General features: G+C 44.5%; 3 protein-coding genes across 3 annotated transcripts; 1 reads left to right on the forward strand and 2 right to left on the reverse strand.

Moving 5' to 3' along the window:
* Positions 1-244: 244 nt before the first annotated feature.
* On the reverse strand, positions 245-17071 carry LOC134138968 (protein spire homolog 1-like). Its single transcript, XM_062573226.1, has 16 exons — positions 16833-17071; positions 16489-16591; positions 15820-15984; positions 14731-14856; positions 14397-14462; positions 11279-11440; positions 9079-9147; positions 8448-8577; positions 7817-7941; positions 6402-6477; positions 5704-5855; positions 4428-4559; positions 3015-3079; positions 2161-2188; positions 1582-1724; positions 245-431 (listed from the first exon to the last, which is right to left on the reverse strand). Exons 1-16 carry the CDS (start codon positions 17069-17071, stop codon positions 245-247), a joined length of 1968 nt encoding a protein of 655 aa, XP_062429210.1.
* Positions 17072-17703: 632 nt separating this feature from the next.
* Positions 17704-23077, forward strand: NEPRO (nucleolus and neural progenitor protein). The gene is made up of 9 exons (XM_062595531.1): positions 17704-17804; positions 17913-18067; positions 18640-18716; positions 18832-18963; positions 19315-19392; positions 20376-20737; positions 21374-21432; positions 21919-22169; positions 22598-23077. Exons 1-9 carry the CDS (start codon positions 17714-17716, stop codon positions 22992-22994), a joined length of 1602 nt encoding a protein of 533 aa, XP_062451515.1. The 5' UTR covers positions 17704-17713; the 3' UTR covers positions 22995-23077.
* On the reverse strand, positions 22242-26732 carry TAF13 (TATA-box binding protein associated factor 13). The gene is made up of 4 exons (XM_062595543.1): positions 26678-26732; positions 26484-26562; positions 25733-25830; positions 22242-24702 (listed from the first exon to the last, which is right to left on the reverse strand). Exons 1-4 carry the CDS (start codon positions 26702-26704, stop codon positions 24532-24534), a joined length of 375 nt encoding a protein of 124 aa, XP_062451527.1. The 5' UTR covers positions 26705-26732; the 3' UTR covers positions 22242-24531.
* Positions 26733-27206: the final 474 nt, after the last annotated feature.

The following is a 27206-nucleotide window of genomic DNA, read 5'->3' on the forward strand; positions in this document are numbered from 1 at the left end:
TACAAAAGAGGAAATGCTAGAGGCATGATAGTGCTTCAACATTTATTTTCCCCCAAAACACATAAAAGAATTAAAACAGTTCTAAAAGCCACAATGCATGTAATACTTTACAAATATTAACTGTGCTTCCTGCTTAGAAAAAAACAGCAGGGAGGTCTTTCATTCAGGCCTTTATGTCAGTATGTGCATAAAGCTGTTCCATTTACTTCAGGTACAGAACACAAGCGACAGGAGACAGAGTCATTCATTCCAGTTTGGTCCAAGACCTGGAAATTCTCCCGAGAGAGATGTTCTGCTGTTGACTGGAAGCCACGTTCAACAGATACTGTTCGCATTGGGTACAGATGTCCACAGACAACCAGTTTGCCATAGTTCCTGTGTAACAGCACAGAGGCCGTGCTAGGCAATGGGGTTCCAACATGACAGGTACACTGAAACAGGAGGGGGGGAGGGGAAAGCAAAAAACTGAACCAGGGTTTAGTCAGAAGGTAGTGCTCTTCCACCTTTTCTCCAAGTTTGGTCCAACACCGCCAAGGGATTTAGTTAAAAGCACAAATTTAATGGAGCACTTGTTTCCATTTGGAGAAGCTACTAAGCACCAAAAGTTTCATTGACTGACACCCTCTCCCTGTTGACCAACACTACCTCAGCTAACAGTGTGACAGATGTCTGTGGCTGTTCCAAGGTTGTGGGCAGAGTCCCTATAACCATACGAATGTTAGGCTTTTTGCCATCTTAAAGCATAGCAAACCAGTCAGACCTCTTCCACAGTATCTGCGTTTTAAGTCAGACCAAACCACTGCCCACACAGTGGTGAACACTACCCCAATTTTTAGCAACTGGAGTCAGATACTTCAAACCAGAAGTTGCTGTGGCCTTATTTTGGTTACGTAAAAGAATGGTGTCAGAGAGAAAAGATACCTGTTCTAGTACAACATGAAACTTTGATTTGAAGAGAACAGACGTGGGACAGTTTCCAGTCCCATATGTTATTTATATTCACAAGGACTCTTTTCTACCCAAAATGAGCTGTTGACTGCTCTGGAATAGTTCCCCTTCTGGAAACAGAAAAGAAAACTTGCATCTGTTGTGTATGTAGGAGGATTGAGAAACCATTTGTGGATTACTGTTTGGTCAGTTATATCTGACACAATTAACATATTTTTAGTTCTAGGTATGAATAGGCTACCCTGGGCTGTAGTAAAAGATGCCCAGCTGTGGTAGATACAATATAATGGACTCTAGAAATTCTCACACAAATGAAGCTGTCACCAGGAACCTTACAAGTCCAGGCTACCATGGGGAACTCTGAACCAGTGCTGGAAACTTGATAGCTAAGAGGCAAAATGGACTTCTGAGCATCTACCTAACTCCTTTTTTGGTCATCTAAAACCCATAATACTTTCCAAGAACTATAGATCAGTTAGACTAGTGGCTAGATTGGTCATTCAGCATAACATTCAGTTCACAGCACAGGACCAGATGCTACAGTTGTCCGCAAGCTTGCTGACTGACACATACAAGTAACCAGTAACACCTTTCAAAGAAAAAGCAAAGCATCACTGTTCCGTTCCAACTTACCTAGAACACACCCAGTGTTCTAATTCATGCAGCAACTCTGAGCTCCTCTGCTCTTGAGTGGATGGATCCTCCTCTTTGGAGAGTCTCAGAAGTTTTAAGAAGCTAAGTGGAAGATGTACACACATTCTGAAGGGCATGGACATCTAGAATCATAACAGAGGTCACCTGAGTTTTACTGGGAAAATGAAACCACCTTAGCAGGAAAATTTGTATGGCATGCAATTGTCTTATTAGTGTACTTAGAAGATGGACATTATTGTAGTAAACTTTCTGACCCTTGTGTAAATAGAGCACAGACTAATCCCAACCACTTCATACAGGCTGAAAGGAGGAGGAACCAGAGTTGTTGTGGCTGAATATGACAAGAGATGTCTGTGGTTTGGTTCCTTATCTAATTCTTCTAGCATTTGTGCATCCTGGCTGCTTTTGCAACTCAAAATTGTGTCTTCCATTTTTTCAGAAACAAGCTAGAGGGTAGATATGAGGTATCAGTGGGGTGAAGGATAGTTTATGACTAGGGGAGGTGCATGGAAAAAAAAATCCATATGTTCAACATGCTGTTGTAAAGACTAGACTTGCCTTGATGCAGCAGTCACAGCAGACGACACTAAGAGAAAGAAATTCCCAGCATTATCATTTGAGTAAAGCTCAGCAGATACAAATGCTGCAGCTAAGGGTGACTTTCCCAAATAAATCTTAATTTGGGATTATGGCACAATCATTTAATAGCAAAGTAAACAGGAAAGTTCTGAACTTGCTCATTTTTCTATCACTATTTATGCTAATTTAAAACATCTGAAATGTCGGCATCCGTAAGTGGAAGGCTTTATCTGTACGTGCCCATTACTCTTCACCCAGCACTAACACCACTCAGTTACTAGTCTCCAGTGATTGTTTACTTGTTTCTAACCAATTCCGTGCCTCACTGCTGCTGTAAGTAGATTTAAGCAAGCCTGAACTAGCCTTAAGTTCCTCTTTTCCTCCCTGACAGAAACCCTCTCCTGAGTGGATACAAATACAACCAACTCCTTTCCCAACCAGAGTCTGCAATTCACTTTTCTAGTCCTGAACAGGAAATTCTGGTGAAGACCCTCTCCCAGAATGTCCTCCAGCCCCTGACTGAAGTTAAATCCAACCTTTATAGCAAAATGGCTTTCTGCATAAGAGAGTGATCTCCAAGCGGAACCGAGTATAGTACTTGCCTGGTAAATTTGGTTACTGTTAGTTTAATCCTAACAGTTAAAACTAAGGTTCCACTTTAACGGCAAGTTTTTACATGTGATCTGTAGTTGCAGACACATCAGCCTCGCTTAGACAGTAAGGCAAGCAACCTGTTCCTATCTAAACCCTACAACTGTTTGAATACTCAGTATTTTCAGTACAGTTCTTTCATTCTTCCTTCCTCCTTATTCAGTCCTTTTGCATCATCTCACCTGCTGCAAAGGTAACAGCTATAAGGCCACTTGAGGAACATCTGCTTCTGGCAGCTGAAACAGATCTGTGGAAAGGACAGTTACTAGTGAATGCCAATGGGAAATATCTTTGTACCAACAGTATCTGCTGCCTGCCAAAGAGCTTTCCACATAAACCAATCCTCTAAATGCTTTAGATCCACATACAAGAACAGAGAGCCAATAAAGAATGGCAGAGACACAGGTATTAAAAGCTAAAAAGGAAAAAGTCTTACTTGTAAGCCTATGTTTTTTTATGATGTAGGGGTTTGGAGCAGCTGCCAGACAACAGGAGTTTAAAGAAAGGCTCTTGAATAAACAAGGGTTGTATTGTGTAAGAGTGTAACAGTAGCTAGTTAAGAGAGGGAAGAAGAGAGACATTCTTTGAGGTAGACTGTAGTAATCTCAAAGAGATTAAATCAGGTCAAATTTGAATCCAATCCTGAAGCAAGAAGTGAGTCATAAGGAAGCTGATGAGGCACTTGAACTTTATAAAAAATATGTTCATACACAGTTGGCAGTCAGAAGTGATATTATCTTGAGGACTGGAGCTTGGGAAAGCTAAAGACTTCAGCAATGAGAACACAAAAAGGGCAAAAGAGCCATTTTAGAAAAGGTAGAGAAAAGGCAAGTTAAAGCAAGGCTGGCAACTACAGTGAGAAGAAAGCAAGAATTCAGTCTCAAACACCAGCGCAATAGGCTGTGGGAGTAGTAGCATAGTGGCGTTAACATGAACCCTTTAGCTCTGTTACACTGCTAAGTAAATTAGGGTAAGAGGCTGAGCCCCAAAGTCAAGCAGCATGGACATCCTCACCTCTATGCTACACAGGGCTTGCACTCAAAACATTTGCTTTAGAGGGGTTGGTTGTAACAACATGGGGCAGATTTAGTGAATGAGCAAGCAGTTAAGTGGAGTAAACAGCTTGGTGTCCTGTGCTGCAAGTCTTTCTCTGCCCCTACCCCCCGCCCCAGACTTGTATCTATCACAGAGGAAGGAGGCTTTAGCTAGCACAAGTCAAATGTGGCAGTCTGAGCTAAGAGCCTTTGCTTCACTGTAAAGCAGTACCAAATCACAGGTAAGTACTTTATGATCTCAGAGCTGGCCAAGAGGAACGGCAGACTGTTCCGCTAGGTTGGAAACAGATAGGAAGCATCAAGCAAATGCTGAGGAAAAAAGGTGGCTGAGTAGTTTCCTAGGCAATTTACACAGCAACTTAAGCTAGATTAATAACCATCACAACACAAGTGTTAAGATTTTAAACAACCTAGGGTCAGATTCAGATCAGTTGCATGAACAAGTCAGAGAACATCTTCAACAATTGGACACTTGAGGGACATGAAGCCAGTCAGCTTTTGAAAAGGCCAGAACAGCACAGACAAGGAGAGGACACATACCTTGGCTCTCAGTAAGACACCATCACCACCTCTTTGGTGAGATCCTTCTCCCTCCAGCACCATCATTGCATATCTAGTTCCAATCAGCTCAGCAATGGTTGGTGATGACCATTTGGTAGGAAAGGGACAGTCCTAGGAAACAACAGAAGTTAAGCATCAGAGAAAGCTGAAGCAAGCAGATATTTGAGGTCATCTTCAAAACTCTGTCCCAAGAAGCTCAAAAGCATTTCTTCTCAAAGGTTAGTTCTGCTGGGGATGGGCAATATCAGCTGACTCTTTCACAGTACTACCAGAAAAACTACTACAGGAATGCTGCTATAATATTCAAGCTTTTAGATAAGAATTCAAGCAGCTTCCTGAAGTCTCATTAAGGAAATAGAATTAGCCTTGGAGGGGACCAAGGGACTTATGTCTGATGGCCTCTCTCTGGGGAACCCTACTCTTTGGTACAGACCACAGCACAGGTAGCACACAGACCTCTACAGGAGGTCTACACCATCCTGTGCCTGGTGTTTAGGCACAGGATCCTTTCCCATGGCACAGTGCTGTCTTGCCTTCTTTCCCCAGGACCCACTAGCCCCACATGAATGGCAGAGAAGAAAACAGTGCTTTTATTCAGGTGGGAAGCCCAGCCCACACCTGCATCCCTTCTGCACCACTGAATAAAGAGGTCACACAGTTATGGTAAGTTTCAGAGGTTGCAGGGAGGGAAAAGGAGGTATACAGTAAGGAAGGAAGGAGGCAAGGGTACAACACATCCTTTAAGGGCAGAGCAGGGCTAGGCCATGATTCAGAAGATGTCACAGGGGTGCATAAACCCAGCACTGCTGCTACAACAGTAATGACTTCTGTATTGCATACACTTAGTCACCGATGCCATAGTATCTGCATTTTGTCTGTCATTTGTCCATTAGCACTTCATTGCATTTTAAAGGATGTTTATGAATATATCAGAGTCTAGACAGAATATGGGGAAATGGGGAAAGCAGGACAGTCTCATTGTACCAAGAGGCACTACAGCCTGAGCAAGCCGTGACAGAAACTTTCAAGTAACGCAGTTGGATTTTCCTCCTCATAGGAGGAAAAACTATTTAATGTAATTCAATCTGGAATAAAAGAAATCTCCACAAGGACACTACAGCATCCAACCTTGTCTAAATTGTCTCCAAAGAGACAATAATATCTCAGTTTAAGATCAACATACTGTATGGCCTAGACAATGTAGTCATTACCAACTGTATGAGACTAGGCTTGCCAGCTCACGTGCAGAACTTACAGGTTCCTTGCTTTGAAGGGCACTCTCTAAAGACTTGGACCTTCCTCTGAAAGAAGGCAGTTCCTGTTGGCTAGAGTTCAGGAAACCGATAGGTTTAATCTCTCCTAGCATGGGTCCACTTATGGAAGCACGCGTGCAATCTGCAGGGAGACCTGGATAGGAAAAGAGAATTTTAGAGTGCAGAAAATGAACTAGCAACTTCTAAATTTCCACCCCAAATGCTGAATGCTCAAGAGCACTACAGTGTCTTCTGAATGAAGCTAGGCTTATACCTCCTTCACCCCATGAGCCTCAATCACAAAAAGCAGAAGTTATAATAATTATGCTTGTCAGTAGACAGTGATGAGTCTTAATTAGCACCATGCAGTTTAATAAAAATCAAGTGGTTTCTTTCCTGCCTGAAAATTCAAAAGACTCATTTAGCTTGTGCAATGAATTCTAATTAGGCCTTTGGGGACATACTATCATCATTTTGAAGCTGCAGGAGCTACATAGTCTTCAATCAGCTGCAGAAGAATCACTTTCTAAGGGCATTTCTCCAAACTCATCACTCAGTGCTTAAGCTTCTCATGGCAAGTGTCTTTCAGTGATTAGCAAGAAGAGGTGCACAGTGAGTCCAGCCAAAGGCTGTGGGAGCCCAGCAGGGCACTGTGCTTTGTCACTACCTGATTTGGATGTACACCTAGAAGGATACTGACCTGCGCTATTGCAGGTCATTACAGATGACTTGGCTAAGGCAAGCTGGGTGCTGGAAGGCAGCTTGGGAGTTGTTTCCTGTAGGCCAGAAGATAAGACATTCTTAAGCTGTATACATGAGACACCAATGCCAAGTCAACTTCTCAGAACCACCACTGCTAAACAAGACCTGGGATATCCAGCACCGGAATGATCCAGGCTCAGCCAAAAGTGGAGGAGAGAGTAAAGTCTATGTGGTACATTTAGGTACTTTATATTCCAAAAGGCAACAGAAGTTGGTTCTCTCAACAAGGAAGACATGCCAGTCCAAATTCATTTGTTATCTCTCTCACTTAAGTCCAATGCAGATACTAGCTCTGAAGTGTCAACTGCTCGGAACCAGCTACACTAGATTCTTCCTTTACAGCTCTCAGAGCACACTGGAAACATTTTCTTGGCTCGAGCTCACATGCAGCAACTCTAGAGAACAGTACAAGAGACAGTGCTCCACTAACCCATCTCAAACCCAGTGCTGTATCTGGATACCTTTGCTTTTAGTTTCTCTAGAAAACTGGAAATCCAGATATCCTATTACAGTCTCCACAAAAAAAAGGTCCCTCTAATTTAGCAGCAATACACCACATGGTTCTCAAATACTGAACATTCCTGCAATTAGCACCGACTTGTGCAAATATAGCTAAGATTTTCTGCTTTTAGAAATTCATAACCATTTTCCTCAGTTAAGCAACTGCATTTCAGACAAAAATGTTTACAGAAAACAAAGATTCCTGTTTGCATGCCAGAGCATCTGTGCTAGACATGATTTGTTAGGGCTTAGGCTGTTCCATAGAATTTCTGACTATGCTTAGATTGAATCCCAGACACCAAGCAGTCAAGCTTTTCATGATCAGTCCATGGAATTAGAGAACCCAAACACTATCTATCCCAGTTTAGGGAAGAATAGTGCTCTCTCAGTTGTTCCACAGGCGGAAAAGTAGAAATACACTAGTAAAGGTGCTCCTTAAAAACAAGTCATTAAGTTCCATTTCACATAACACTCACATATCATGTGAAATGCAAATACATTTAGCATCAAATGCCTTGCTGCATAATACAGTGAGGTAAGAGCAGGAGTAGTTTGAGCCATATTGGCCAAACTCCTATGCACAAGAAAATCGCTGCAGGATCTAGTTTTAGACACCAGAGCAGTCCTTGGTTTTATAGGCTCCAGTTACACCATGAAAATAGGTGTTTACGTATGGTTTGAGCTTCTGTAAAGGAAAGAACTTTAGTGAACACAATAGTACCATGTTTGTTCTTTGAGGGACAAGACTGCCTACGCTAAGATTTGAACTTGAGGTTCCAGGATGCATGTGTACACAGATCTAGTGCCTAGATTAACTGTGTCTCTCCAGAGCCATTTCATTTAAAATCTTACCTGAACTCCTGGTCCTAGCTGCTGTCTTATACTGTTCATGCTTTTAAACACCGTACTGACGTTTTGAAGAGGTAAGATGCTATTTCTTGGAGATTTCAAGGAAATATTTGGTGACACAGACATTCCTAAGGGGGCGAAAAAAAACCCACACATACACAAGAGTATTTTGTTGTGACAAGAAACTGATGAACATTAAACCCCACACATCAGAATTTAAGATCTGGCTAGGTTTTGTCCTAGCAGTTATATCATCTTTCTGGTTTAGGTGATGGCTCAAATCCTGTTCTCTTACTTAGTGGACAGTTATGCTGGACACTCATTTGGCTTTTAAATCGTCCATTTCAGTAGGTTTGGGGCCATCCAGTGCAGCTAACAGACAAATTTGAACTTCTTAGAAAAATGGTAAGTTGAAACACCTTTGAGTCTTAATAAGCTACAAGCTTATTTTCTAGAAAAGTATTTTTATGCCATACCACCTGTGTCAACACAAAATCTGGATTCTCACCTCCCTTGCAGAATACATGCTAAGGAGGAAAGATGGGCTTTCATTTCCAAGTCAGTGCATTATTTTTAGTCAACATTTAGTCATGCATGACAAGTCACTTTGTAGCAGGTGGAGCCCAACAGGTACCTTTGGGCCTGCTCCCATTTTCCCTTGCTGTTGATGGCTGAAGCTTCTGTGGTTGTTTTATTTCTGCCATGAACTGTTCCTGCCAGCTGGGCTCCTGCAGCATGCACTCTTTCAGCTTCCTCTCCAGCACCTGCAGGCAAAGCATAGCACTGGGAAGAACCAGCGGACAGCGAGGAGACCAGCAGTGACTAAACCACACTTTTGGCAACAGTACTGTTTTACAAGTGCCTCATAGTTGGGAGGACATTGTCACACACAATCTCTTCACTTCTGTTTTCCCTATCTCATTTCTAAGTTTCCGTGGCACACGAGAGAAACTTTAGACAACGTGTTTGTTGTGGAATAGTAGCCACTGTTGGATTCTAAACTAAGTTAGATCAAGAAGCCTAGGAATGTTTCAGGACCACAAAGAATTCCAAATGAAAGAAGCAGCAGAGGAAGTAGGGAGACTGATCATCTTTCTCCTCTGAAAATTTGTCATTTCCTATTTTCCTAGCCCCATGTCTTAGTAGACAACAGACTTAATCCAATCCAGTAGCTAGGACATTAGCTCCATATTCCTAGAAACCGTTCTGCTAGCTCTAGAATCATTTTGTTTTGCCACCAGTAGGTACAGCACCAGGTCACTTACTGGTTTTAGGTGAGGCTTGAAAGCAGTTGCATCAACTTTGGAGCTTTTGCTTTTTTGCCTGATGATCACCTGAAAGATTAGAAATGATGCTTAAGTTAAGTTCTTTCCATACTCCTCATCCACTCTACCATTCAGTGACATAATGAATGGTAAGTCAGGATCTGGGAATGTGGGAGGTAGAAAAGACATGACAAAACCAAGAAGAGAAGCACAGAAAAATGAGGTTTGCTTACGTGTTTTTAAGTAGAGACAGCTTGCTTTGTGACAAACTAGAGGCAATCAGAAGCACTGGACAACCATTTGGGGCTTGCACAGGAAGCATACAGCATTCCAGCCCCAGTAACTCATTAAGAGAGCTCAGAAGCTGCTGAAAAATATTGTACTTTGAGATTTCAATGCTAGGAGTGATCCTGACAAGCATCATGGTCACATCACATTTATTAATGAGAAGTCAGCTCTAGGGAGGAGAGTTGGTGAGTAGGTTAACAGAAATTGTAGCAGCAGGCAGCTGTATACATAAGATTGAGACCCAGAGCCTGACTTATGAGCCTACATAAGTTAGGAACAATAGCAAGATAGGCTTGCAGAGCAGATACTCACATGGAAGTGGACTGTCTTGCTCATCAAGACCTGCACTTGCTGCAGAGGGAAGCATTGACAAAAATAAGGCAGTTGTACATGCATGGGTTTAGCTGCCTTGATCACTTTTACTTTGAGGCTATGCTGCTTGCTTTTCTTGTGTGTACAGCTTGAGAACATATGGAGTGCAGGTAGAACACACTACAGCTTCTGGCATGCTTTCATTCATTTGCAAATTAGTAGCTTTGCAGTTGGAGAAATCCTTGTTTAAGAACCTTCACAAACAGGGGCCTGATCAGTAGCGGTCCATTTCTTCTATTTCATACTTTCTTCTAGTATTTCTGACTATATCTCTTCGGACTTGCAGCTTGTTGACCAAAGCAGAAAAAAGTCAAAAGCCAGTTCATTCTGCCACCTTGAGTTACAGTTCTGTACTGCATGGTACAGTCATACTGTTGTACATTGCAAAGAGCACAGCTACTTATCATAGAATGGTAAGGTTGGAAGGGACCTCTGGAGATCATCTAGTCCAACCCTCAAACAAGTAGCACGTACAGGGATTGAACCCGCAACCTTGGCATTAGCAACACCATGCTCTAACCAGCTGAGATGTAGTGTCTCCTTTCCACTGCTGTTAACTAATATGTTGAACAAGATACCAGCCTCCAGAGAAATGTCAGTCTTATCTGAAGACTGGAACCACAATCAGGAAGAACAAGAGCTGGGGTTTTATAGGGGTACATGGCTCAGTTGAAGCTATTAGTCCTCTGCATTCTATGAGTACTGACAACAGGCAGAAGAAAAGCTGATGTCTAACATGTTATGCAAAGCTTTCACTTTTTAAAATATAACTCTATTATAAGTAGAGTTGTCTCATCCTCCGCCAAGAAGCCTGTTTGCAAAGCACTCCAATGCCACAAAGCCTTATGCCAACGACTTAGATCTGCTTATCATTCCCAGCTCAAGCTACAGCAAGTGAACAGCACAGCAGACCTTTAGAGCTCAGTTATCTCTGTACCTGGACATATTCACCAACTATCAGTGTTGGAAGCCCCTACTGCTTGAGTCAGCACAACAGCTGCCCCTGAAAGACATTCAGCTTTTCTTACCCTGTCTGAACTCCTGCAGTAGCCTCCACCTGAGGCTGAGCAGAGCACTCACTGAAAAGTGCTCTTACACTTGCACACATCCCACATCAGCTAAGAAAGCAGGGAGATGACAGAGATGGCACACCTCAAGAAGCCTGTGGAGATGGCATCTGAGGTAGAAAGCCTAAGCAGACAAGAGTCTGTTCCGTGGAGCTGTTTTGTGTAAGGCAGCTTAACTGAACCAAGGAAGGGAGTGACTGACCCCTGCAGGGGGATGAAATTTAGCATCCAGCTTCATAAAGATCTGGCTACCCCTGAATTAAAGTTACTGGAAATGAAGTGCTTGGGTAGACAAACATTGTGTTCTAACACTGTAGTTGAGGGAGAGTCCCAGACACTTCTGGACTTGTAAGTACCTTTGAGAAAGAGTTGTAAGACAGGCTCTTGGGAAAGAAATCTCAACCGACACTTTTTAGAAACCAGATAGTTAGAGCAAGTGGTTTCAAAGTTGTCCATTGACTCTAGTCACTCACCTTCCGAAGGGTGTACCTTTTGTGTTGAATATCATCCACCAGCAATTCATATGGGGAGCGAGTATATTCTTTTGGAGGAGTACGACGCTGAGGTCGCTCCGTGGCCTTGCGCAGCCTCACGCCATTCTGCAGTTCACGGATGACATCAGGCCACAGGGTTGCCTATAAGAAGCCAGCAAGGGCTGAGTAAACACCTGGCTAGATCACATGGAGTGGTATTCCTTCCTTTCATTTAATAGGGCAGATTTAGCAACCAAAGTCATTCAGAGATGCAGAAGTGTATACTTAGCACCCCCCTCAACTCATTTACAGATCAGATGGAAGTGCACAGTACCAGAACATAGAATTGCTTCTCTTTGTCAATTTACAGTGAGGGATCCGGGAGCTGGTTCCTCAGGTTCATTCCTGAACTCTGTCATTAACTTAATGAATGTTCTTCAGCAAAATACACCTTCTGTTACCAAGTAGCTAAAGCTATACCTTTTCTTCAATAAGTACTTGAGTAAGTTCCTGTAAGTACTCCAGGTGCTAGAGTTTCAGGAAACATTGGGAATGAAATCTCAAATCTTACTGCTGAAATGCCCAAACTTTCAGAAACCAGAAGATGAAGGACCAACAGATGAAAGGAGGCAAGAGGAAAGGATCTCATACTTTAATCTTCCCAGCAGCCTGTGTTAGAAGTTTCAGCCTGGAGACACAAGATGACAACTCTGACATTAGTTCATCTTCTTCCTCTATTAATCCCTGTTTCCACAGGATGCTCAGGCATGCAAGATAATCCAATAAGAGTTAAAGATTTGGGTGGGGGGAGAGGGAGGAAGGCAGAAATGACACTCATCAGCATGTTTAGACAACATTGTAATGAAAGTGCTAAGTCAACAGCTTACCTGGATCCTAAAGGCAAACTGAGTAAGAAGTAGTGACTGTATTATAAACAACATAAGGAAAACAAAACATTTTAGAAAACTGCCTCAGAACTAAACTTCTGACTTAGACTCTCCTCCCTTTTCCATTTACAGTATCGAACATCATCTCTCCACTACTCCTTTCAGATATCTTGTCAAAAAAAGCCTTAGGCAAACTCTGACTTATGACTGCCTTCATGGAGAAGGATTGTTAGCTGGGTAGTTTTAGCCCAGCTTTGGGACAGTTGTATCTGAAGTCCAGAAAATTAGAACAGCCAGACAAGTGGCCAAATACTAGCCATATCTCCTGTACTACTGTACTTATTCTGCAGGAGAACACAAACATCCTCCATAGCCATTGGAACAAATGGCTACGAAACAATTTATTCTGAGCCATCTGCACTTTCTAAAGTTTTGTTTCATATGGTGACAGAATTGTTCTGAAAGATATCGCCTGAAGAGAGACTTCTGTACTGTAATACTGCTACGTTATTTTAAGGACAAGAATGGCCTTCAGCTGGCCACTTCAAAGCCATTGCTACACCCAAACAATCTCTAGGCACAGGGGATGTCATTTTCGCTCATACTTTTCTTTCTCTCCTGACCAAATCACTGCAGTTACTCTACTTGGGCCATCTCATATACTACTAAGCTCAGTATAAACTTCTGACACCTGTGATACCACACAAGATGCTACTCTAGCACAGAAGAACAGACAAGGAATAGACTCTGCCTCCTTTATAAACACTCCATGCCCATTGCTTGCAGTTCAACACGAGTGCTACGACAGCTGTGTTCCTAAGAGGTCTCAGTGCTTAGACTTCAAGGTGAAGATTGCTTTTCAGCACATATAGATAAACTCTGCTGAGATGATACAACACTACACAGTATCAGGCTGTGGCCTGTTTCATAGCAGTCAATATGAAAGTGGTCCACAGACATCACTATCTGCTTGGCACCACTCAAGGCATCAGCTCTAGTCTGCGAGATCCCAGTGAAGCAGGCATCCTGGTTGTTTTAAACTCAAGAGTTTGGCAGAACGATGCAGTCAACTGGTGCTTAGGGACTTGGAAACTAGAGGCAGATGATCTGCACCAGATATCCTGCCTTTGTAATTCATGTCTCCTGAAGAAGCAGAAGCCAAATACGCTGGCCTTCAGGCCACACAGCAAAACCCATGTATTTATTCATGCATTCCCTGCAGAAAAGAGCTATAGCTCAGAGTTGATGAGTTTGTGGTTTGAGATAGCTTGCCAGTTTATTTTAATAGATCACAAAATTGAGAATATGCCCAAACACACATTTCACAAACATTTTCATATGAATAGTTTGAGCACGCTTCAAAGCGAGTGTTATTTAGACAAAAAGAGCGAGTCCACAAGTCTCTCGGGGCTTGCCATTTGTCTCCACAGACTCCAGACTAGAGTGCATTTGTTTATGCTGGGCAGAGCTCCAGCCAGAAGAGTTGTTTCTGATTGAGCCCTGACTGTGCAAGGCTATGGAGAGAATAGAATAAGTTGCTTTCTCTGCCCCAAACACATATTCTAAGAACTAGGAAAGGTCAGAATGAAAGGACAAGAAATGGCAGTGAGAGGAAGGTGGGAACCTTCCTCTCCTTCACCCCTTTGTTCAGACTGCTGGAGCTGCTCAGCCAAAGATGGTGGATCTACTGGTTTTTAGTCCCCTCCAGCAGTGAACTTGTGCAGAGCCTGCATGATTAGCTTGAGCTAGTCCACCTCAACCCTACTAACAGAACTGTTTTCCAGGAGCTGTCAGTTCAACTACAGAAAAGAACAGACTGCTTTTAGCAGGTATCAATTCCTGCCAGGAGTTTGGAGCTCATTTAGCAGAGGAAACAGCCTGAATAACTACTTGTGGACACTTACTCTACAAAGAATGCCTCAAATTTCACTTTTAGAAGTGGTTTAAATTGAAGCACAAAGAAGCTTTTTGTGCAGAATAAGTGCCCACATGAGGTAAACACATTTAACAGTAGCTTAACTTCAAGCTCACTCCCCAGCTTGTTTTACAGACAAATCTTTAACTACTTAAGCTCTTAAACAACCTAATAAGTTTTGTTTGTGTGCTCTTAAGCTCTATTTTTCATAGAGGAGTCATTGGAAAGCTTCAGAGAGCCAGGGTAGACAAAAAAAAAAAAAAAAAAAAAGACACAAACCCGAAGTCCTGCACATTGAAAGAATTAAATCCCTTACCAAGTATTTTTCCTTCTTCTGAAAGGGATTTTCCAGCAAGTGTTCCATCTCCATTTTTCTCAGACTCTAAGAAGTGAGCATACAAGGTAATCATTACCTTGTGCTTGTCCAGTACTTTCCCATCTACCCAGTTTATCAATGTTAATATGAAAATTTGAGAAGCCAAAAATCCCCGAAACACTCAAAAGCTATAATTAATCTGGTGCAGACAGAAGCCTTTCACATGATGGAAACAGACCTTCAGTTACATATTACATTTCTAGTGCAAAGCAAAGATTACTCTAAAACTAGATCATCATGTAGAAGGGATAGCTAAGGGTTGATCTCCAAATACCTCTTTTGAAGTCTGGATGATAGACACAAGCTTCTTAAGTTCCATATATTCAGTATAAAGGCTCCTGCAGGTCACCTTGTAATGGCTGGCGGCCTCAGAAGGCCTAGACAAGTGCTCCTCACAGACCTGAAAAAAGTGCAGCTGTTTAATAGAGAGAGATGTCCTTGAAATGAGAAGTGTTGTAGGCTGGAAGAAAGCAAGGTTCAGTTTTCTCAGTCTGTGGTTAAAAATCATTTTCCTCATCCCTTTTGCCTTTTTTTGTTCTATTGTAGATGGAGAAAAACAAAGAAGAAACATGCCCAGTCCTGTATGTACAGTAGTAGAACTAGCTGTGTAGTTTATACATCTTGTTCTCTAAGGTCTGCTTTTAAATAAGTATGTGGAAGAGGAAGCCTCCAATACAAACAATGCATGACAAAACACATCAAGTGGAGACACTTATCCTGGTCTTCTCCCCCACCCCCCATCCTCTGCCCTGATAAGAGGCCCACTGAGGAATGGGGAATTTCTGGTATCCTGAAATTACAGCTGAGAGCAAACCAGTAGTTTGAGTTGTGACACTGATCTCCTAGTTCTTTCAGAAACCAAACATTTTGGACAAGCAACTTTTTTTTTTCATTACCTAGCACGTCCACAGGTAGGCTTTCATACCTATAAGATATACATTGCAGAGGTTATGCTGCCTAGAAAGTTGTATGTATCTTGATCTGTAGGTGAACTTGTAGTGTAGACACTAAGACTCAGGTAAGGACTGGGGCTATGAGAAGTCATTTTCAAAACTAGGGCCTAGTGAAAGTTTCTCTGCCTACACCTCAAAAGCACAGCTACAGAAGGCTAGGTACAGAAGAACTTTGTAGACACAGCTGCATGACAGCCATGCTCAGTCTTCCTTCTTAACCTTCTCTTTACCATAGAAATGTCAGTGCACTTAAGGTGTTTTTCTTTTGCCATCTGATAGGAAAGCTGCACATTCCCCTATACGTCTTCTAAGCTACCCAGCTCCTCCCTAGAAATTGTTGGACCTGTTAGCTGATGGAGTAATGCCACTAACACTTCAAAAGCTGCTACATTAAGTGAGACACATGAAACCTTGATAACATCCTGCAGGGTCACTGCTAGTTTCATCGCTTCATCATCCAGTTTCAGCATGAGGGAGAGCAGTTTCTCCAAGGGCTCGCTCAGTTCTCGCTCTGCTTGGCTGTCAATTCCCCAGTCCAGTGCTTCATAGATCACCACTCCCAGGTGCTCCAGCAGCTGCAGATACAGGCCAAGGAATCAGAGCAGTGCAGCACAGTGCTGTGTAAAACATCGGAGTTCACCTCCCTGCCACATGTGACCCTTGTGACTGAGCACCTCTCGCAGGATGAGAGGAGCTCAAAAGGCAGCTATTTGCCCACCAGCTACCCTGAAATACTCCCCAAATAAGCTGTTTTAAAAAGCGTTAAATGGCCATACCTAGCACCTTTAGGTGATTCATTTTTAAGACACAGTCTGTGGGCTAATCCATAGTCAGCAGCATCTTCCGCGCACGCTATCTCCCAGTCCAATTGCCTTAGCTGAGTTTGAGTCTACAGTTCTATCTCATTTGCCACATTGCAGGGGACAGAGGCACTCCCACAAGCATCTGCTCACCCAGAGCACAACAAATATAAGCATCATGACAATTTTCAGCATCTAGAAACCTGCATCTCCTGAACTGGCCTTCTACCACAGCAGAATTGTATTTGCGTGTATATGAAGTTGAAGACACAGGCTTACCTTATCCTCTAACTGTTGAGTGTTACCAACATCTGAAAGGGAAACAGGAGAGGAGATGTAGAAAGATAATTGCATTGGGATTAATAAACAGTTTTTAGAATATCTGAACCAAATGATTCACAGGAGGAGCACTGGAAAAATTAGTAGGCTGCACATACATATTACCACTCATCTAAGGGCCTCTGAAACAGGGTACAGACAGGAGAAGAGCCACATAAGAGCATGCAGGAGGAAGAAGAAAGAAAAGAAGCATTTCCCCCATTTTGTCCCCATATTTTAGCTAATGAAGAGCTAGTTATAGGAACAACCCCTAGCATCCACAGCTACCCATATTCTTACCAGACTTCTTTTGATACACCTTGAAGGAAGCAGTGCCATCTGCATGGATAAAGATACTCCCAGGACCTTTTATGACTACAGCATGGAGCGATGAGTGCAGCCCCTGAGACAACTGCTTCATTTTACAGCAACACTGAAAGCAAATAGCCCAGGCTTGTTCCTCACTTATAGGATGCTCAAAGCACCTCAGAATCTCTGCTAGAGACACCTTTGGGATCCTCCACTCACACTGCAGAACCTCCATTTCCACCTTTACTCAGCATCACCTAGGCCTAGCTCTGGACCCAGGAAGCTTGGCACCCCCTTGCCAATGCAGATAGGTGCTCATAGCAGCCTTTTATCAGTTCTGCCTGCATGTTTGCTCTTTCACACCCTCTCTTCCCTACAGGTGTGATCATTAAAGCTAATTTTGCTCTACCTTTTTAAAGGGACTCTATTAATACCATTCTTTAACCTGTATTTATATTAGCATATTTGAAAGAATACAGAAAATATATAACACAATAGAATCTAAAAAGATGACAGAGTAGGCTTTTAAAATTCATGTTCAGCTTAACTTCATTGACTCTATGTCATTAATGTCATCTGACATTAATGGGCACAGTGCTGTTTGCAGATTAAAAAAAAAGAGTAAGTTCAGCTTGAGGCAGGCAGGGAATAATGTCATACATTCAGGGAAGAACACCTGGGAAATCATAAAAATTGAAGCAATTCCATGGGGCACAGGGCTGGGAGCACTAATCCACTAGAGCGCTGCACGGCAGCTGCACCTGCCCTTCCCGCCCCCCCACTCCGGGGCCCAGCGAGTGGTTCCGCCCGCCCGTCGCCCGTTCCCCCCGCCCAGCGCGGCCACATGGGTCCGCCCCGTCGCCCGGCGCTCGGCAAGATGGCGGCGTCCGAGGCGGCGTGGAACCGGCTGGACGTGTCGTGGCCCGCGAGCAGCGCGACGGTGGCCGTGTCGGGCCAACACCCTGCAGGTCCCTGGCGGGCGCGCGGGGCGGCGGCGGGGCCGGGGCCGGGGGGAAGCGGGCGGCCGGGGCGGGCGGCGGCGGCGGGCGCTGAGGAGGTGTCTGCCGCCCCCGCAGTGCGTTGGCTGCCGGCGCTGCGGCGGCGGAGCGAGGCGGCCGTGGAGCGGCTGTCGGGGCGGGCACTGGGCGCCGAGGGACGCGTGCTGCGCGCCGTGCTCTACGTGTACCAGCACCGGCTGCTCCGGCACCGGCCCTTCCTGGCCCTGCGGCAGGTGAGCGGCGCGGCGCGGCGCGGGCGGGGCGGCGGCGGGCAGCGGAGAGGCTGCCGGTAACCGCGTGGCCGCTCCCGGCCTGGCGGGATCGCCCGCCGCCGGTGCACGGGCCCCGCAGGGATTCGCGTCCGGCGGGAAGAGCGGTGCCCCCATGCCCAGGGAGGGGCCTCACCTCGTAGCTGAACCGCTTGCCGGTGTCCCAGGAAAAGCTGGATAAGACCATCTGATCCAAAGGTAGCGGGTTAACCAAAAACCAGTAGCCTTGCCTCTCAGTTTGTGTTTTCCCGTTCTTGAGAGACCGGTTTTACACCAAAGTGCATTGTACGCTGTGGGGGAAACCACGCAGCACCAATCAGCAGTGTCTGCCCCAGCCCTGCGCTTAAACTCTGTGTCCCCAGCAGTGGCACGCAGGGAGATCCTTCCCCGTAACATTACTGCGTGGCCAGAGCATCTGCCTCACCTTTCATGGTCTAGGCCGTTCAACTAACGCCAGGAAGGTGCTGCTTGGCTTTAATGATAGACTTTAGACCAAGGAGCTCTTATCAGCTAAAGGAGTTTTTCCTCTTCTCTAGGTGGAACAGTGCTTGAAGCGCCTATGGAAAATGAACTTGGTGGGCTGCATTGAAACTCTGGCAGGGCTGATTCCCAAGTACGTATTGTGACCCTGTGTGTTACACTATCCGTTAACTCTGTCTTCAGAGCTAAAGGAGAAAATGCTAGAAATGCCAGATCATAACCATCTCCTCATCTGTGTATCAACCCAGGAAGAATAAACCCCAAGCCCAAGGAGAGCACTTAGTGCCCAGCCAGCCTATGATGGAAACAGTTGCTGTGAAGGTACTGGGAGGTTGCAAGCTGTCACTGAGGCTACTGGATTGTTGCTGTAAAGCATTTCTGTATCCTTTTTCATTATAAAAACATTCTTACAGTCCACCAGAAGCACCTCATGAGACCAAAACAAGGTTGTGGTTTTGACTGTAGGCTGTGTATTGCTGAGGGACTCAACCATGCAGTTAATGTGTGCAACTTGGAGTTTCTTTGATAGCTAAACATCATCTTTTCAAGTTGTTATGGAAGAACCTTGAACTATTGGCTGGCTGCTGTTTTGGCCTTGAGCAACTCAAAGTTTGAATGTTCATCTCTCAAATTATCCAGGATATTACTTTGTGAATTACCTCTAGTTGGTGTGTTCAGCAAGTCTCATTACATGCTGTTTGTTTTTTAACCTTAACTGGTATAATCTTCAGCTTGTCGGTTAAGCATCTCTGCTCAGAAGAATTCATTCTTTTGAACACTGTGGCTTCTGGGCTGTTGAGCCGGCTGTGGTTTGTGTTTTCAAAAGTCTGTCTTGTTTGTTGTCTGTCTGTTTGACATGCCTGTCAGGTAGAAGAGCTTGTAATTAGACCTTGCTGCTGGGCAAGCTTTTTTTGCTTGGGAGGCAAGGAAAGCATCTGGGAAATCGGAGGTCCTTCCATCCCTTTGGACATTATTCTAGCATCTGAAGAATTGTACAACTGGAGACCTCTTGTATGCTCTTTTGGAAGGCTTTGTACTTGGTTCATTGCAAACTCTGTGTAGTGATAATAAAATCAGCACTAATGCCAGCCTGCCACAAACACTACCATCTGGTACTCTGCATCAAGCAATAAGACTTGCCCCGTGATGAAATGGAAAGGCTGAGGTAAAGCTATTCTGTAATACTGCTGAGTTTTCCAGAGAAGTCATTGTTCTGCTCTCTTGTCAGTCCTGCAGAGCAGCACTGAGAAAGTAACTGCTGGCTGTAGCTGAGGAGGTAACAGTGCTGTGCACATGAACTCACTAAAATGGTGTTTGGCATAAGAAATCTGTCCTCCATTGATATGGAGAAGGAGACCACATGGGCATCAGTGCTAGCACAGTTGTCCTGAGTTGGTACACGCTGCTTTTTCTGGGAAGATCTGTTGAATGATTTGGGCGAGACCTGGGAACCTGCTGAGTTCCTAATGTGGCACTCCGTAAAGCTCTAGGGACGTGGAGGGGCTCCCAAACAGGGCTTATTAGTTAAGCGAGTCTTATGCTCTGAACTTGAACATTGCTTTAAAGATGGAAGGCAAGTTGACGTGAGGATTTTAAAGAAGACTGTTTGAAGAAGATGTGCTGATGGAGTGTAAAAGGAAAAGATTGTATTTAGGGGAGGAATAAGGAGAGGGATACTTGGAATCAGTTCCAGTAGCTCTTTCTCTCAAGCTGAAGGTGGTTGTTCAGTGAGCACAAGCTATGATGGTTTTGCTAGAGATGACTCAATACCTTTTCTGTTTTACCTCCTCAGGATTCAGTACAGGTGTGTATTGCAGAGCCTCATTTCATTATATGAGGTGTTGTCAACATCACTGCAGCTTGTGTCGGAGACTCAACAGATGCCTTATATTAAGGGCTTTACCTTCCCTTCTGACATCAGTGACTTTCTTGGAGTTTCTTTCTCTTCTGAGGTGAAGAAGAAAAAGGCTAAAACACTGACAGCCACAAAAGCTGCCAGCTGGTTGAAAAAGTTCTTCCCAGCAGTGCCAGAGGCAGCATCAGAGGCTGAGAAAAAGAGAGATTTGGTGACCTGCACAACTGTTGCGGAAAGCAAGACCATCTCGTGCCCCACAGACATCGGAAAGCCAGTTCTGGTTACTAGAGCTAGCACAGGTAAAGCATTGTGCCACAGTACTACTGGTTTCTGGCATCTCAGAAACTGCCATTAACCCCAACTTCTGTCCAACAGAGCCAAGCTCTTCTGCCACCTGCAGAGGGTGGTCCCCGGATGAACTCCCTTTCTCTGTCCAAGGATAAGGAGGAGAATGCTGTTATGTACCCATGTCTTCACAAAGCTGTAGACGATGTCAGTGTTGCTATAATGAGTTCAGTAACTAGATCCTGTGTATAGTCAGTAGTATTTTCCCTCCTCTTTACAGATGGCACCTGAGGATAGTGAGGGAAGCTAAGAGAACTGTCTGCAGTTCTTACGTAGTTGTGTCTTATACCTGCTAGTTCTGGGCTTTCCCCAGGCTGTCATGGGTACAGCAGTGACCGCAGGCATCCAGGCTCTTGTATGAGGCTTTCACTGATGGAAGTCGCCCTTACAGCCGTGTGTAACTTACTAAATCCTCTTTATCCCCTGCTAGTGGCCACATGAGTGTAGTCCCCTTCCACTTCTTTGCTGTTTGGACCGAAAGTGTTGAGTGTGCAGGTGTGAGGCTGCTGCTAACGGCAAAACACATCAGTACCTCTGTGGGAAGGCTTAAGACTTTATTTCATAATGGAAATTCTCCCCCCTCTCTGTAGGGAGACATCTGGGGTTTGATGTGAAGAGCTTGCTTAGACCGTCCAAACGTCCAACCCAGGTTTGTGTGGCACCATTTAACACCAGTTTTTAGAACATTAAAATACTTTTAGACTCTGAATGTAGTATCTGTGATTGAAGATGCCCCCTTCTCCCTCTCTGCCCTTGCCTTCTAGAATACCTACTGCTAAAACACAAGCTGTGCTTTTCTTAAGTCCTGCTTTTCTGACCAGCCAGGTCAGCATGGAAGCTTTGCATTGAAAAAAACACTATTAATCTTTTTTATGAGTTTGAACATATATTGGTATCTTTCTTTATTTCACAGAGGGGGAGAAGTACAAGTGAAAACACAAGAGCAAGTCAATAGTAGACAGAAATACAAGTTCTAATTGTGTGCCTCTATGTATTCCAGTAAACAAGACTGCTCTTCTGCCTTCTCCTTATAAAGAATGTAGTCACGAATATGTCAATGCTCTGCTCCTCTCCAACAGAGTATCAGGTGTGTTGTGTTTTTAAAAGGCTAACTACTTCCATTTTGCTGTTTCAGGATGTAAGCTTCACATCCACACCTTCTAAAGCACAGCCAGTGTCACTTTGCTCTCGTATGGCAAAACCGCAGCATACTCGATCTCTTGTACAGATGTTTCAAAAAGCTACCTCTTTTGGGGAATTGTCAGAGGCACTCAGAAAAGCTATTCTGTGGTGCAAAGGCAACAAACTCAAATCAGAAGCTTATTTTCTGCGTAACAAGTTACTGAAAAGCAACCGTCTGCACCATGTGGAGGCTCAGGGATGCAGGTAATTTCTGTATGTATGTGGGTTTCTTGGTCTGACACTTTACATTTTAATAATGTGTATTTTGCTACAGTGTAGGGAAATGCAGTGGTGTAACACATTTTTTAATTTTAAACAGGGTCAACAGTTCTGGTCATTAGGCACTCCGATATGAATGTATTGTTTAGCATCATTAAAAGGTTAACAAATGCATGAATACATAATTAAGAGTCAGGATGAAAATGCAACTTAAACTGTGTGCATGTCTAATGGGTAGCTATTATATAGTGTAAGGAGTGAATGCCCTGGCTACTACCATACAAGATACTGTATCTCCCAAGGTGTGATAAGGAAAATGCTAGAGAAGGCTAACACCAAATCTCTCAAAACCCCAAATAACCTATTTTTAACAGCTTCTAAAGTAACATTTTGTGCACCTTTCTCCCCTTAAGCCTGCAGAAAAAACTTTGCTGTGTCAAAACGTCTGTCTGCAAATACCTCCTCTCTGGCTCACAAAATGCACACCGGCCAAAGCAGTACCTCGGGGCACGGTTCTGTCAAAGAAAGATCAAATGGTCTAAGCAATCAAAGAAAACTCTGAAGACTGTTCAGCAAAAACCTTCTGAGCTTTCTGGAGTGTGTGAGAGAGGTGCTTCACTCTTCCTTCCAGTTTACCAAGCTGGGTCTTTGGGTCATGAAGGATGTGCCAATGCTGATACAGCCACTGGAGAACTAAGCAAAACAGGGATCCCTATGAGGCTGCTGCTGGAAGAAAACCCTGGCTCTATGCTCAAAGAAGCTACTGAGAACATGGATATTGATTCTATTTTTGCAGCTATGGGTGTCTGATCCTGGGCTGGGACCAGGAAAGGCGTTAAGTCATTCTGATCTTGTTTACCTTTTTTTTCTAATTAAAATCCTCAGAACCCTGACAGTGGCTTGGTTACTCACACCCTGAATTCTACTCAAGTAGGGTTGCACTGCTAAGAAAGTACTAATTATATTAAGCCAAGATTTTTTTGAGAATCCATTTGTTATGGAAGAGTGTCCAAACAGAAGATTACTGTCATCTTTTGAGCTAGCCTTGTCCAGATAGCAGCTTTGAGTTACCTCAAACTCAGTGCCCTTTCTCTACTGTTGTACCACCTATTAAATGCTGCTGTCAAAGCTGCAGTGCAAGCAATAACCATCCAGGGCAGAAGGCTGCAGCTGATCACCTACTGCTGTTTAGCATAAAGACTTGCTGCTTATTTTCCAAGGAAGTCTTCCTTCTGTTTAAACTGGGCAGAGCCTTGACTTGCAGTGTTATCACTGTGCAGCGTTTGTTATCCTTATTCTCAAATTGGGGGAGAAAGGGGAAGGCTATTTGAATCTACTATATGCCTTTGAACTGCTCCAGAAATGGTGAAAAGCTGACTGCAATAGTCAACTCCTTACCTGCAAGCATGTCTCCCACTGTCTTGTGATCTTTTTAATGCAATGGCAGCTGCTACCTGCTTGGCAAAGTAAGGAGGAGCTACTCTAACATCCACTGGGGGAACAGTATCTGTTAGAAGAAGCAATGCAGTTGGTATTTTCTGTCTGGCTCCTGCTTGTAACTAAGGGTCAAGATCTGAATCACCAAGAAAGGCTATGGAAAAAACTTTCTCAGGAATCAACTTTACTGTGGTGCATCTGCCTAACAAGGGCAGGAAGAGGGAAGTATCTAAGGGCAAGTAAAGCTCAGATAGGTGAACTCTCCTTTCCTAGGGAGAACTGAGAACAAGAGCGCTGTGTCCAGTGAGGCAGAATTAAAAAAAAAAAAAAAAATCCTACCAGACTGAGAATCCTTGATCATTAGTGCTAAGAAATCTGTCTGATGTAACTTGTGTGAATTCATCAGTGTAATTTTAGTTATAAGGATTGGGTATGAGCTTAAGATGTTTTCTTCAAAGAGCATATATGGAGCAGGGACAGGGAAGAGAGCAGAAGTTCTAGTGGTTTGTGCTTGAAGGCACAGTTTGTCCAGTCACCCAAGATCTAGATCTCCTTTCAAGGAAGTATCTAATAATGACTGAAGTAGTTGTAAAGAATCAGTTCTCTTTAGCCATCCAGATACCTGATAGAACACAGTCCTACTTCAAACAGACTTCTCACCATTACAAGAACCTTTAAAACTCATGTTTGCACTTCTTGAATGTCAAAAAAAAAGATACAAAAATACCTAAATATACCACATACAATCAGATAATGTTCAGAGACTTGAATGCTTCTGAGTAAAGGCTGAGAGTCAAGGCAGATATCCCAGCGCTGATCCCCACCCAGAAACCGCCCCCCTTCCAACAATACACGTTAATTCCTCGCTTTTGGGCAGGAGGTGCCCAAGCTGTACAGCCTGTGCAGAGAATCAGGATCCATAATTTGCTTCATCAAAAGCCTTTCTGGCTCGTTTCAGTTCTTCATTCATAGTCAGAAGGTCCTTAACTCTGGCAAACTTCCGGGGGTCCTTGCGGATTAGAAAGACAATGTCCTCAACCTGTACGCGACCCTGCCGCCCGATTGACATTGCCTTGTGTGTCTGTTAGAGGAAGAAGAGAAAGTTAGTGCTGTGCTTTTGTGCCTTTGACTCTTAATTATTTCTTAAGCTCTCAATTCCATTTTATTTCTTGTCACTTTATAAGCAAAAGGTAAGCAATTTCAGGCTCTGGGCACCACCATCCTAGTCCCAGAAGCACTCTGGCGTACACTCCCATGACCTTTTTTCCAGGCTGTCATTCCCAGGTCATTGATGCCCACACCTGGCATGTACCTCTATACATACATGACCATAATGACACCAAAACTAAGGCCTGAGTATATGCAAGGGAGACCAAACACGTAGAGTGCTTAAGGAAGAATGGCATTAAGAACTTGCATAAGATATGTAATACCAAATCTGAGGACAGTGGAGGGCATTTTGACAGAGAAGGCAAGGCCAACCTTTCAAGAGAAACAAGATTCACAAACAGCCGGAAAGACTTGCTAAAAGAAAAAAAGAAATCCTACCAGCATCCAAACATCTGGATCAATGATTGCTTAAGCCAGCAGAAGTTTGTATTCATTTTGTGACAGCGATGCATGCCCAGATTTGTTAAAAAAATGGGAAAACACAAAAGTAGATTAACTTTCAAAACTGATCCTCTTCTGTCAGCTGTACATGCAGTGATGCCACAGTGGGCTATAAAGTCAGCTGCAGCTGTAAAGTATCAGTCTAACTGCCCCCAAAGGATGAAGGCACTCTTCCAAATCCAAAAGGAGCAAAATGCATTAGTTTCCACTTACACTTGGAGGAGAAAAGCTAATCTGCAAATCTTCCTACTAGCTTTAGTGTTACTGGCCTGAGATAATGCAGGAGTTGAGTTAGAAGTATTAGCCTATAGAAAACGAAAATCTTAATGGGAGTCTTTGAACCTGCTTTTAATGCTTATAGAAAATGAATCCACCCCCTTTTGTTGAGATGTGTTCTGCAAGAAATATCCTATCCTCTGTTCAACTGAGATGTAATAATCAGTGCATTTGAAATAATAATATGAGCTAGATTTTGATCACAACATCTAAATTTGACTTACCATTTCTGTGATGAACTCTATTACCAGATCTTCCAGAATATCCACTGATTCTGTGTAAGGGTTCTGGTCATCCCCAAATCCATACATCATGCATCTTACTGCAAAAAGAAATATTCAGCATGATCCTCTTTTTTTTTCTGGTCATTCAGCACAGCCAGCAGCATGCATCTAGTGCCAGGCAGGTTAAGCTCGGTTGGTTAGAGTGTGGTGCTGCTAATGCCAAGGTCGTGGGTTCAATCCCTGTACAGGGCTATGCTGAGGGTTGGACTAGATGCTCTCCAGAGGTCCCTTCCAACCTTACCATTCTATGATTCTATGATTCATGCAACAGGATGGCATTCCTGACTGCTGGACAGGACAACTCTTTGGAGAACATATGGGAAATAAAACAGACCCCAGCCAGAGCATAGTATGTATGCATAAAAGTGCATCTGATGTCAGACACTTTAAAATGCATTTAAGCTACCAAATACTGAACATTGCACTGCCGCGTGATGCTTGCCAGGGTTAGGCTCAGATGATGATGTACTGGCCAAGATGTGCTGTTCCGTAGGACAGCTTTCTCTGCTTTCAGCGGGGGTAGGGAAGGTAAGCCGTTGCTTAATGAGCTGTAAAACTCTACAGCTGCCTAAGACGTGCAGCCGTCTCCGCAGGGAGCACACGTTGTTCGTAAAAGCCGCGGTGCGGTTCGCAAGGAGCGGCCAGGGCCAGGCGCTGCCGGGCACAGGCTGCTGCCTGCGGCTGGACTCACGTTCCTTGGAGAACAGCCTCTTCCTCCGGCCTTGTCCGCCGTCCAGGCCTCCTCCCGCCTCCTCGGCGTCTTCTTCGAACTAGGGAAAGGCACGGCACAGCCAGAAGGCGCTGTCAGCGCACAGGCGCTACCGTCCTCCCTCCTCTCTCCCCCCGGCCCCGGCCCCGGCCCCGGCCCCGGCCCACTCCGCTCACCGGCGCGTCCTCCTCCTCATCGGCCATCGCTGCCTGCCTGCCCGCCCGCCCCACCCTCCTCTTTGCAGCCGCTCCCGCTTCCGCTCGGGCCAGCCGGACTTCCGGAGGCGCCGCCGCCGCCGCGCCTGGGGGCCACCATGTTGCCGTACGGCGGAGGCGCCGCCCGCCCGCCCCGGGGCGCGCGGGAGGCCGCAAGCGGGAGAGCTACCCCGAAGCGGCGCACTGAGGGCGACGAGCGCTACACAGGCGCAAAGGGAACATTAAACCACGAGGGGAAAAAGAATGAACTCCGGCAGTGCATCGGCAAGCTCACCAAGGAGCGAGGGATGGAGGCCCAGCGCTGTACGAGGAGGAGCTTTATGCTAAAGGCAGAGCGCTGGCGAGTGAAACTGCTGCAGCTTTGGAGAAGCAACCAGATGGTCTCGCCGCTCTTGACAGCGAGGACAGAGACGCAGAAGGAAAACAGGCACTTAACGACCCCGGGAGTTAGGGAAATAACGGAATCGACGCTTGGTCTTTTTGGTTAAGT

This window comes from Rhea pennata, chromosome 1 (assembly GCF_028389875.1).
Source record: "Rhea pennata isolate bPtePen1 chromosome 1, bPtePen1.pri, whole genome shotgun sequence".
In the NCBI taxonomy this organism is placed as follows: domain Eukaryota; kingdom Metazoa; phylum Chordata; class Aves; order Rheiformes; family Rheidae; genus Rhea; species Rhea pennata.

Excerpts from the sequence above, each read along its gene's own strand:
- NEPRO (XM_062595531.1), top strand. The coding sequence starts at position 17,714 with ATGGCGGCGTCCGAGGCGGCGTGGAACCGGCTGGACGTGTCGTGGCCC. Across the intron at positions 17,805-17,912 it reads GTCGGGCCAACACCCTGCAG|TGCGTTGGCTGCCGGCGCTG; the intron begins GTCCCTGGCGGG and ends CCGCCCCCGCAG. Across the intron at positions 22,170-22,597 it reads GTGGAGGCTCAGGGATGCAG|CCTGCAGAAAAAACTTTGCT; the intron begins GTAATTTCTGTA and ends TCTCCCCTTAAG.
- TAF13 (XM_062595543.1), bottom strand. The coding sequence starts at position 26,704 with ATGGCCGATGAGGAGGAGGACGCGCCG. Across the intron at positions 25,831-26,483 it reads GAGGCTGTTCTCCAAGGAAC|TAAGATGCATGATGTATGGA; the intron begins GTGAGTCCAGCC and ends TTCTTTTTGCAG. Across the intron at positions 24,703-25,732 it reads TAGAGTTCATCACAGAAATG|ACACACAAGGCAATGTCAAT; the intron begins GTAAGTCAAATT and ends TTCCTCTAACAG.
- LOC134138968 (XM_062573226.1), bottom strand. The coding sequence starts at position 17,071 with ATGGAGGTTCTGCAGTGTGAGTGGAGGATCCCAAAGGTGTCTCTAGCA. Across the intron at positions 16,592-16,832 it reads TTCAAGGTGTATCAAAAGAA|ATATTCTAAAAACTGTTTAT; the intron begins GTCTGGTAAGAA and ends CATTTGGTTCAG. Across the intron at positions 9,148-11,278 it reads AAAGGTACACCCTTCGGAAG|GTGATCATCAGGCAAAAAAG; the intron begins GTGAGTGACTAG and ends CTAATCTTTCAG.